This window comes from Bos indicus, chromosome 6 (assembly GCF_029378745.1).
Source record: "Bos indicus isolate NIAB-ARS_2022 breed Sahiwal x Tharparkar chromosome 6, NIAB-ARS_B.indTharparkar_mat_pri_1.0, whole genome shotgun sequence".
Taxonomy (NCBI): Eukaryota; Metazoa; Chordata; class Mammalia; order Artiodactyla; family Bovidae; genus Bos; species Bos indicus.
Window position 1 is genome coordinate 69,796,873 of NC_091765.1, and position 12,336 is coordinate 69,809,208.

The window sequence follows — 12,336 nt, forward strand, 5'->3', positions numbered from 1 at the left end:
TTTTCTACTGGCAAAAGAGAACTTGCTGATTCTCAAGGAGAAAAAAAATAAGACCATTAAACAGGATCACTATGCTCTTTGGACAAAGCATCATTACAAAGCACCATTTTGATGAGTTGAGTATAATGAATTGGGAACATGCAGCTTCAATTTCCTTCCAGATACACAAGCTGTAGATTTAAGGGGGAAATGCCCTATTAGACATGTGCTGAGCTGCAAAGCTTTGGAAGACATTGAGAGTCATTGAACACAAAAGGACTCTGGCTCTACTCCCCCAGAATGGACCTTGCTCCTCTCTAGTGGAGCAGGATTTCTCCACCTCACCCCATTTCCTCTGTAAATGCTACGTCCTTCCTTCTAAATCCTAATCTAAACTTGACCTTGGATTCTCAAAACATAGGATGAGAAAAATACAGAGATGGGCAGTTTTGTTTTGTTTTGTTTCCTTTTCAATTTTGATGAAAAAGATAATTTCTTTGAGACTTAACTTGGAAAGCATCTCCTGGCAAACCCATGGAGTTCACTCTGTTGGTTTAAACTTGGAAAGTGCTGGGAGTCGTTAACACAGTGCAAATGAAGTGAGGAGGAAAAGGATGCTGAGGTCATTCTACTGCACTCCTCTCCCTCAACCCTCTTCCTCCTCACTCACACGAAGAAGAGTCCAACAGCAACAGTCTCGACATGGCTTGTGTGGACCTCGGCTTAGTACAAAGCCTTTGGAAAAGATGCTTCCCCGGGCTGTGTAGCTCACGGCCAAATCTGGCTGAAGCCAGCAGGGAGGAGGCCAGTGCTGCCACATGACCTTTCCCTTAAGAAGGGGAAATGGAGAAGTTGGACCAGGGCAAACCATCTTGAAACCCTTGAAAGCCCAGAACGCCCAGTGGGGTGTGATTTAAGGCTCTTATTGGTCTGTTGAACCCCAATGAAGACTGCAATTTGTCAGAGGTGTGTTTTGCAAGTTGGTTCAAGGAAGTTCTGCTAAGGGAGCAGAGGGTGGCTGGGCTCCTTGGACCTGAGACATGTGGTGGGTGTTCTGCGTCTCTAACTCCCAGGCCCTACCCTACTTCCCAGAAGGACACACACAGGGCCGCCTCAGAACTGCTGTTCTTGGCAGTTTCTCCAGAGACATCCTTCCATAGCCTTAAATGATTCAGGTTGCAAAACTGGAGTCATGCATTTTAATTTCCCGAGCACAAAACTCCAGGGGGAATAAACCGTCCCTGTTTAGAGCTACTCTCTCTGCAGGGGTCAGGAAAGAGTGCAATTTCTCCCTCCAGATATGGGCATGGATTCTGTTTCTAGTGATGTCGGTTCCAAACCAAGAATATTTGACTGTAAGTGAGAAAGACAGCCAGAGTTTCCTGCAACCTGAGAAGCCACACGGCAATAGCACAGCACCAGTTTTAGGGACCAGTTATCCCCCATTGGCTGACGGTGCCTAGCTGCCTTATTGATACTTTCATCTTTCAAACAAAGGACAGTTACCTGCTTTGAAGAATAGGGCTCCAGCTGCTGGAAATTCACTCAGACTCTATACCACAAGCATAAACACAGCTTCCACCAAAATATGACACAAAGTGAGAATTGTTTTCAGACACTATAGGAGATAGAATTTGAACGGCTGGGGAAAGATGACAAAACTTTCAATTTTCTGTAAATAGTTTTTGAGAGTTGGGAGTGTATCATAAAATTCATTTCATCATTTCACCACCCCCAACTCTAGTTTCTCCGTGGGATTTTTGCTAAACAAAATATTTAAAGAAATATTACAAAAGCCACAGATTTATTAACCTCAGCAGCAGCAGCCATTTCAGTTACTCAGGCCCAGTGCTGCTTTCTGCAAAACCTGAGATACAGACAACTTGTCATGGAACTGGCCAAGACACGAGGTGAATTCTTCATTTAGTTCAATTTAAGCCTGTACTGTGCAGAAGTTGGGTGTACAGAAATAAACAACTCTCAACCAACCCTCCTTCTTAGGACTCAGCAGGCAGAGCAGAATGGATGGGAACGCTGTGGAGGACACACCACAGAGGAACGCAGAGGGACGGAGAGATGACTTTCCACAGGATGTCAGGGTGAGTCGACACCTGAGCTGGAACTGAGGGTTCTTAAATTGTAATGCCCAGAAGGATCACTTGGGGAGTTTTTTGTTAAGAATGAAAATAGGATGGGCCTCATAAGAATCAAGGGGAACTTGAGAATGAAAATGGATGCTCTCCACCCAAGACTTTTGTTTTAGGGAATTGATTTAGAGCCCGAACATCTGCATTTTAAAGTAAAAAAAAAAAAGTCAGCCCTCAGTTGTTATGTGGGTGGTCCTTATGAACCCTCGCTGCTCCAAGGACTTCACCTATAAGTCTGGACGTGCATGAGGCTGTAAATAGACCCAGAAAGGCTATAAGGCTGGAACCGTGCTCATGTGTGTGAAACTCAAAGTCTATTTCTTAAATTTGCTTGGGCATCTAGAAAGTTCAGAGAGAGTTCATGGAAGTCTGGAGGTGAGGGCTTATGAAAGAAAGCACTGCCCTTGATCCTTTCGGCAGGCTTTCTGTAGACCCCAAGAGCGATCCTCGGCTCCCTGCCCCCTAATCTCTGATTGGGACTCCTTTATACTAAACACTCTGGTTTTAGGCTTCTTCTATGGAATTCACTCTCCTCTGGGTCATGTCAACAGGTGCTGATGGAAATGTTTAAAGAAGGAGCTGCCTAGGGTCATAAACTCTTGGCCCTCAAGGCCAAACCATGCAGGCAGAAGCGTCTGCTGGATTGCACACAGGTGTTTTTATTTGGAGTTAAGTTGAATTGAATGCCTTTTAGCCAGTATCTATGGACTTCCCTTAGTGGTAAAGCATCTGCCTGCCAAGGCAGGAGACATGGGTTTGATCCCTGGGTGGGGAATAATCCCCTGGTGGAGGAAATGGCAACCCACTCCAGTATTCTTGCCTGTAGAATCCCATGGACAGAGGAGCCTGGTGGGGTACAGTCCATGGGGTCACAAAAGAATAGGACATGACTTAGCAACTAAAACAACATCAAGCCAGTATATATGTATACATGTTTACTTTATGTATCATGTATGTTATACATAATATGTATATTATTATGTATACATATACATGTTTATATATATATGAAAGTGAAAGTTGCTCTGTCCTGTCTGACTCTTTTGTGACCCTATCCATGAATTATCACCAGATGGTCTACACCGTAATCAGATTGATTATATTCTTTGCAGCCAAAGATGGAGAAGCTCTATACAATCAGTGAAAACAAGACTGGGAGCTGACTGTGGCTCAGATCATGAACTCCTTGTTGTCAAATTCATACTGAAATTGAAGAAAGTGGAGAAAACCACTAGACCATTCAGGTGTGACCTAAATCAAATCCCTTATGACTATAGTGGAAGTGAGAAATAGATTTAAGGGACTAGATCTGATAGAGTGCCTTATGAACTATGGATGGAGATTCGTGACATTGTACAGGAAACAGGAATCAAGACCATCCCCAAGAAAAAGAAATGCAAAAAAGCAAAATGGATGTCTGAGGAAACCTTACAAATAGCTGTGAAAAGAAGGGAAGCAAAAAGTAAAGGAGAAAAGGAAAGATATAAGCATCTGAATGCAGAGTTCCAAAGAATAGCAAGGAGAGATAAGAAAGCCTTCCTCAGTGATCAATGCAAAGAAATAGAGGAAAACAATAGAATGGGAAAGACTAGAGATCTCTTCAAGAAAATTAGAGATACCAAGGGAACATTTCATGCAAAGATGAGCTCGCTAAAGGACAGAAATGGTAGGGACCTAACAGAAGCAGAAGATATTAAGAAGAGGTGGCAAGAATACACAGAAGAACTGTACAGAAAAGATCTTCATGACCCAGATAATCATGATGGTGTGATCACTCACCTAGAGCTAGACATCCTGGAATGCAAAGTCAAGTGGGCCTTAGGAAGCATCACTATGAACAAAGCTAGTGGAGGTGATGGAATTCCAGTGGAGCTACTTCAAATCCTAAAAGATGATGCTATGGAAGTGCTGCACTCAATATGCCAGCAAATTTGGAAAACTCAGCAGTGGCCACAGGACTGGAAAAGGTCAGTTTTCATTCCAATCCCGAAGAAAGGCAATGCCAAAGAATGCTCAAACTACTGCACAACTGCACTCATCTCACATGCTAGTAAAGTAATACTTAAAATTCTCCAAGCCAGGTTTCAATAGTACATGAACTGTGAACTTCCAGATGTTCAAGCTGGTTTTAGAAAAGGCAGAGGAACCAGAGATCAAATTGCCAACATCTGATGGATTACGGAAAAAGCAAGAGAGTTCCAGAAAAATATCTATTTCTGCTTTATTGACTATGCCAAATCCTTTGACTGTGTGGACACAATAAATTGTGGAAAAATTCTGAAAGAAATGGGAAATACCAGACCACCTGACTGGCCTCTTGAGAAACCTATATGCAGGTCAGGAAGCAACAGTTAGAACTGGACATGTAACAAAAGACTGGTTCCAAACAGGAAAAGGAGTACGTCAAGGCTGTATATTGTCACCATGTTTATTTAAATTATATGTAAAGTACATCATGAGAAACGCTGGGCTGGAGGAAGCACAAGCTAGAATCAAGATTGCTGGGAGAAATATCAATAAGCTCAGATATGCAAATGACACCACCCTTATGACAGAAAGTGAGGAAGAACTAAAGAGCCTCTTGATGAAAGTGAAAGAGGAGGGTCAAAAGGTTGGCTTAACGCTCAACATTCGGAAAATGAAGATCATGGCATCTGGTCCCATCACTTCATGGCAAATAGATGGGGAAACAGTGGAAACAGTGGCTGACCTTATTTTTCTGGGCTCCAAAAGCACTGTAGATGGTGACTGCAGCCATGAAATTAAAGGACACTTACTCCTTGGAAGGAAAGTTATGACCAATCTAGATTCTGGGAGGGATTGGGGGCAGGAGGAGAAGGGGACGACAGAGGATGAGATGGCTGGATGGCATCACCAACTTGATGGACATGAGTTTGAGTGAACTCCAGGAGTTGGTGATGGACAGTGAGGCCTGGCGTGCTGTGATTCACGGGGTTGCAAAGAGTTGGACACGACTGAGTGACTGAACTGAACTGAACTGAGACAGCATATTAAAAAGCAGAGACATTACTTTGCCAACTGAGTGACTGAACTGAATCATGGATTATACAGTCCATGGAATTCTCCAGGCCAGAATACTGGAGTTGGTAGCCTTTCCCTTCTCCAGGGAATCTTCTAAACCCAGGGATCGAACCTGTATACATAATATGTATATTATATGTTCGGTAGTTAGAATAGGAAAAAGGAGTCCAGAATGGTGGTGGCTAAAAGACAAGGAAGGGAAAAGCCCGTGAAAATAGAACAAAGGAAGCTCAGAGGACCCGAGTGAGGACCTCACGTAGGACAAACAGCACTCCTGGCTAGCCCAGTTTACACAGGGCAGGCTCAGGGGGAGGAAAAAACATATAAAAAGAGGAGCCAAAGGGCTGGGGCTCTCTCTCTCAGGCTCATACTCTCTCCTCTTCTCTTCATGTCTTTTGGGTCAGCATGCCGTCACACCTCAAGGATGTATTTTCCTTTTATTTTCTAAATAAAATTGAGCTGTAACACGGAGCTGTACCACTGATCTGTCCAACAGCTGTAACACAGTCTGTCCGAGAGCTGAGAGCTGTGACACGGCCTGTCCAAGGGCTTTAACGTCTGTCACCTCAAATTTTGTTGTGATGAGATAGAACCGAGGAAATTACACACTCCCCTGACATTATATATACATATATATGTGTATGGACTTCCCTGGTGGCTCAGACGGTAAAGCGTCTGCCTACAATGCAGAAGACCCGGGTTTAATCCCTGGGTCAGGAAGATCCCCTGGAGAAGGAAATGACAACCCACTCCAGTACTCTTGCCTGGAAAATCCCATGGATGGAGGAGTGTGGTAGGCTATAGTCCATGGCTTTGCAAAGAGTCAGACATGACTGAGCGACTTCACTTTCTATTTCTTTTCGTATATGTTTATATATATATATATATATGTGTGTGTGTGCATACATATTTGTACACCTACTTTCTCAGCAGTTGATTGGAGGCCTCAGGCCTTCCTGTAATCTTAGATCTGAATGATTCACATGTTTAGATAACTCCTGCCTGGTTCCTCTAGACATTTGAGTTTGAGACCCCTGGGGACCACATCTTAAATTTGAATCCACTTACTGGATTAACTCCAGTTTTCCAGCTGGGATGCTAGGGAAGAGGACTCAGGCTGAGGGAGTCTTGGTGTCAGAGAGAAAGGAAAATCCAGAAGGAGTTCTGTGGTTGGAAGCTCAGGACACAGGGCAAGCTTCACCCAAGGCCTGGACGCCAAAGCCTAGACGAGGGTGTCAGAAAAAGCCTGGTTAATGCACTCCACCTTTGAGATCCCAGCGGCCGACAGTAGCATCTCACCACCCTGTGGCCCCAGAGCTGAGAATACTGAGCAGATCCACCCAGCAGTGCCACTCACAGCTCTCAGTTGTTTTCTAACCTTTGCTGACAACCACAGCCACCTCTTATCCTTTCTGAAACTCTGCCTGAAACATTTATCTGTGCATCTCTGATTCTGCCTAATTCCTTCCTAATTAAAGTTCCTGCTCTGGCCCCCATCTTCTTGCCAAGCTTTCCCTGATCAATTTCACTGAAATACACAATCTCCTCCTCCTCTCAACTGGTTACGTAACCTACTGTCTAAAGACTTACCCCTTTATGTCTTAGATCATTGTTTATATTTCTTATCTATATACATTTTATCTTCTCAATTAAATCCTCAACTTCTTGTGGGTAGGTGCTGTGACTAATTTTTTACTGCCCATATATTCCTTCCAGTACATGCCGCAGTACCTGAACCACATTGCAGGTGGATTCTTTACTAGCTTAGCCACAAGGGAAGCCCCAGTACCTGAAACATGTCATTAATTCACTAATTAGTTCACTATCACTAGCAGCATCAGGTAACAGCTGCACAGAACTGGGAGCTTCTAAGAAAGTTCTATCAAATCAGTACAGGAAGGTGGTATTTCTAATTTCCTCATATCATGCCTCCTGGATTGCTTCACATTGGGTGGCTAACTTGAACTCACTCAGAAAAGTTGCCTTTGATTCATGCATTTGTGGAAAAGAAAACTGTAAGAGCCTGCCTTTAATTAGGCTATAAATGGAAAGTAACTCAATGGAAGGGTTCCTCATTAGCACTTGACATGGGTTGAATGGTGGCCCCTAAAAACATGCCACCCAGAACCTGTGAATGTGACCCTATTTGGATAAAGAGTCTCACAGATGCAATTAGACTAAGGTTCTCAAGATCATCTGGATTATCCAGATGAGTCCTAAATCCAGTGACATGTATCCTTATAAGAGGGGAAGAAGATGTAGAACTGGAGAGCACAAACCGTAGAAGGCTGTGTGAAGATGGAGGAAGAGACTGAAGTGATGCAGCCACAAGCCAAGGAATGCCTGGAGCCCCCAGAAGCTGGGAGAGGTGAGGAAGGATTCTCCCCCACAGTCCTCACAGAGTGTGCCTATTGCCACCTTAATGTCAAGCTCCTAGCCCCCAGAACTGTGAGAGATTAAATATGTGCTGTCTTGTACATAATTAGTTGCAGCCGCTCTGGGAAATTAATACAGCAAATAACAAGGATAGTAGATGGGGGTGGGGGGTCGGGGTGGAGAGATGCAGGTGGAAAGGGCTGGGAGGAACACTTTCTGGCACTAGATTTGAGAGATAGCTTCAGCATCCATCATGAGAGAGGAAGGGGCTTTTCCATAATCCCAATTAAATCTGCCATCATATGTTTTTCTAGAAAAGCTTCCACAATGTCATTATTACCCCAGAGATGCTCACTATTCAGGCTTAAGCCAGATACTTTCTCTATGAACCTTCTTATCCAAGGTGGACTGGGTTTACATTCCAATAAGGTAGGAGGACCAGGAAATCCTGAAATGAAGAGTCCTCAAAATGAATGTCCTTCATAGACCCAGGTCATTCATTCTCTTCTCTGCTTCTGGAGCATTTATTGAGCATCTACTGCGCTGGGCAAATTGATCAGTCTGCCTAACTATAACAGAGGCACTGGTTATATCTAAACATGTGAGCATCTCTACTTAAATCTGACCAGTCAAGCTTTTCTATTCTGGGATGTCTGGACTCTATTTAGAGTCCCTCTTTTCAATTACCCCCCACCCTGACTCTAATTTATAAAGAAGCAACTCTTGCTATTTTTACCTGTCTGGTGAGTAAAGAGAACTACATTTCTGTAAATACTCCCAACACTGAGACATACACAGCAGCACTTTTCATCTGATTGCTAGAAGCTGTTCACATCAGTCTGCAATCCTTTTTCAAAGCTTATTAACAGTAACAGCCTGAAAAATATCACTGTAAAGATTGGGGATGTGAGTCATTTCCTCTTACAAAATGAACATAGGTCATGGAGGAAAATGTCTTTTTTTTTTTTTTTTTTTGAGATGCATAATGAAATATTTAGAGGTAAAATGTTATGATGACAGGAATCTACTCCAAACCACTTCCATAAAAAATAAAACAATGAGGAAAAATTGGCAAAATGTTAATCATTATATCTAGGTGATATATCTAGGTATATCTAGGTATTCACTGCAGGGTTCTTTCTGCTTTCTGATTATATCTAGGTATTCACTGCAGGGTTCTTTCTGCTTTCCGATGCATAAAAATTATCAAAAATAAAAACAAAAAGGGTGTAGATTTTTTACATATAGGGCTATCTTGCCCCCATACTGACACTCTTGGTGTTTTCAGGATTAGAGACCGACTGTCTCAAAAAAGGATGATATCTGTTTATAACTAGAAATGTCCAATAGAGACCTCAGGTCTGTACACGCAGCTTCTGTTCTTAATGGTCCTTTGGTTCTATTTATGGAGGGAAGTGAAGAAGCAGCTATTGAGAAAAAGCAGAGTATCAAAAAAAAAAAAAAAAGAAAGAAAGGAAGAAAGCAGTGTTGGCACAGATGCCAGGGAAAAAATGCCTTGCTGGGAAAGCACTGCATCAGTAAGATGATGTTTCTCTGTTAAGTCACAGACCGCTAAGCACGCGACTTCAGACTACTGGCAGGATGTTTTGTCCAAGTGCATCTAGTGGATGTGGAATTTATTCCTCTAAACCGACATGCTGGCCCAAGGATGGACTCAGTCCCACCCCCGACACCCCAACACACAGACACAGGCAGGCACGGTGAGAGGGGACTCACAGTTCTGAGTATAGGAAGTGCAGATTGCCCACATTGTCAACGTAGTTGGCAGGGCTGAGCCAAGGCAGGATCAGCAACAGAAGCGCCTTCATTTTCCGATCAGGGTGCAGCTTTTTCTCCCCCCACCAGCCACCTTCTTTCTGTCTGTCAGTGGCAGGGGCCCGGCCCAGCCCCCCCCTTAAACAACCTTTGCCATGTTCCCACAATCAGCAGATCATAGAGAATCAGACTCAGAGCCCTTAGCTGGAGCTGCGTTGATAAACCACAGGCTCATATGAGGACGGTGAGGTGCTCTGATTCTCAGATGGGGAGATGTGAGAACGAAGGGCCCCACCAAGGCTGGCGAGAGGGTTAGGCTGAGAGCAGGCAGGCTGATGCCTGGGAAAGGGACCTGCCCCCTCCTGCCGACTGGTTCTTAGGAAGCAGCTGGTACATTTACATCACTGGCTGGGAGCAGACGGGCTGGAAGCTGATCTGTGTTGGAAGAGGGCATGAACATGGCACATGCAGAGCCCACTGTGTGAATAAGCAGATACTCAGAAGCTGTCCTCCAGCTTGACTGGAGGATGACACAGGTTGAAATCAGCATCTTTGGAACAGAGCCTAGAGAGCTGAGCTCAAAGTGAGTCTTTGGATATTGTTGCACAGGAATGTTAATAGGAACCAGCTCCACCTCTCCATGTCTATTTAGAATATGTACTTAAGGTAATTTACCTGTCAATGTCCTGACCACACAGACAGAGGTAAGGGAAGTGATGTCTTTCCTGTTCATTTTGAAAACTGTCCCTATGACAGAATAGGTTGTGCCATTCTCTCTGAGACTAATCAAAAGCCTCAATAGACAGACATGAAGTTCTTTAAGAACAGTTTATACAGACTCCTGATCAAGAAGAAATGTTATTCCATTCCTCCTGCTCCCTGGAGTAATTGAATTAGGCTCTGACACTAGCTGCAGGATTCTGGGCATTTCACTGAAGCTCTGAGCCTCAGTCATCTCATTTTTGAAACAGAGCTAATAATGCCTATTTCCTTGGTTCTGTGGAGGCTGGACCACAGCATCTCTTCCACCTTTGAGGTCTATGATTCCAGACCATACTACCTGTCTTAACAAGAGGGCTTCTTTGCATGCCTAAGCTCTGAAAACCATAGAAGCCTCAGATTCCTCTCCTTCCAGTTCATATTTAAGAAGATGAAAATCCATTTTGGTAACTAAAGACCCAAATCTTAACAGAACTGGCTCAAAAAGATAGTTACATTAACCATAACCGGGCAATTACAACAAACTCCACTTCACAGGAAGAAGACTAGGGAAAATCTACAGGATGACACCAACTGCAGGTGCTAGTGGTAAAGAGGAGACATAAGAGACATGGCTTCAATCTCTGGGTCGGAAAGATCCCCGGGATGAGGAAACAGCGAGCCATTCCAGTATTCTTGCCTGGAGAATCCCATGGACAGAGGAGCCTGGCGGGCTACAGTCCATGGGGTCACAAGAGTTGGACATGACTGAAGCGACTTAAACACACACACACACACACATATACACAAAAGCAGGAAACTGGCATGAGAGATTTGCATTCATCTTTGACAGTGCTAAAAGACTTTAACTACAGTAGACCCTGAGGATGTACAGATTTCACTTCTACAGTTTAGATCTGAGATACACAACCTTGATAAAGCATGGCATCTATAATTCTTTGGAGGTCCTAATTTGAATTCCACTCCCTTTCTCTGGTATGCAAGAGAGTCAGAGTCTGTGAAGAGCATAAAAAAGGAAGTTAGGTTTGGAATTGAGATGCTGTCATCAAACAGGCTTTGAGTCTGAACCCTAGCTCTGCCATAAATGAGCTGTGCGATACTGGACATGTTGCTTAATCTCTCTGAACTTCCGTATCCTCCTTTGTAAAGACAACAATAGTATGCTTAACTCACAGTGTTGTTATGAAGGTGGAATGAAATAATGCCTGTAAGAACAAAGGACTGCATGAGTGTTTAGCTGTTGTTGTAAATGTTATTAATAGCCACTAATAATTGTGGATGAGCCTGGCTGGCAGATCAGTATCCATTTCCAAGAGGCTCTGCTGGTCTCATCCTGGCCCTTCTTTCCTCCTGCTCAGTCTTTTCCTGAATACAGAGTTTCACAGAGTCCTGGGACATGCTCATCTTGAATGTCCAGGATCTACTGTATAGAGCATAACTCATAAGTAGCATCGTATATAACATAGACTATGGGCTTCAGAGTGTGCTGGATTGTATTTCTGATGATCTTGGGTAGGTCAGATTGCTTCTCCAAGTCTCTATTAAAAAGAAAGATGTCTACCTTTCACTTCTTGCATTTCAAAAGGATAAGATGCCTTAATGGATATGAATGCAATATTAAAATGAAGGTACTGTTTTTTATTGTTTCTGTCACTCTTACAAAAACAGCTGGTTTCCTATTCAATATCTAATCTCATCTTCTTCTTTTTAAGAGCACCTGTGTTTTGTTTATGGTGGTGATGCACTTTGCCTCTCCCACAGGCAGGCAGCCACGTAATATGACAATGGCCAACAATGTATAAGAAGAAATTACTGGGTGACACAGCCTAGAAAGCTCTTTAAAGGAGGGAGTCTCAGTTTGTACACTGCATTTTGCCTTTGAGGCCTGGTTCTTTTTGCCTGGAAATTGGATGTGATGCTGGGGCTTGAGCAGCCATTTTGAGGCCACGAGGTAATGATTATGAGGATGAATGCTAACTGAAAAGCAGAAGGAGCTTGGATTCTTGATGGCAACATCATACTAGTTGTGAGCTTCCTAGCCCCAAACTTTGTGCTAGATGAGAAAAAGGAAACTTCTACATAGTTAGATCAATATAACTTGAATTTTTTATTACCCATCCTCAGATGTAGTCCTATCTAATATAATCTTTGGGGAATAAAATCCTACTTTCAAATGGTCATGGATTGCTGTAAACAGTACAGTCTTAACCCTAATCCTTGCCTCCAGGCTCTGAGTCCTCTTTATCCTTAAATGTCAGCTCAGACATCACCAATCATCAATCACCTCCAGTTTTCT

General features: G+C 43.3%; 1 protein-coding gene across 7 annotated transcripts in view; it reads right to left on the reverse strand.

Annotated features, from left to right (window-relative positions):
* The window catches only part of LNX1 (ligand of numb-protein X 1), a 190,863-nt gene that overhangs the window by 93,220 nt on the left and 85,307 nt on the right, over positions 1-12,336 (reverse strand). The window contains exon 1 of one of the 7 annotated variants that reach the window (XM_070791431.1): positions 9,282-12,122. The exons of the other annotated variants lie outside the window; for them this stretch is intronic. Within the exon in view, the coding sequence (XP_070647532.1) occupies positions 9,282-9,373 (92 nt within the window). The 5' untranslated portion in view covers positions 9,374-12,122. Of the gene's footprint in view, positions 1-9,281; positions 12,123-12,336 lie in introns of those variants that run through there. 7 annotated transcript variants of the gene reach the window in all.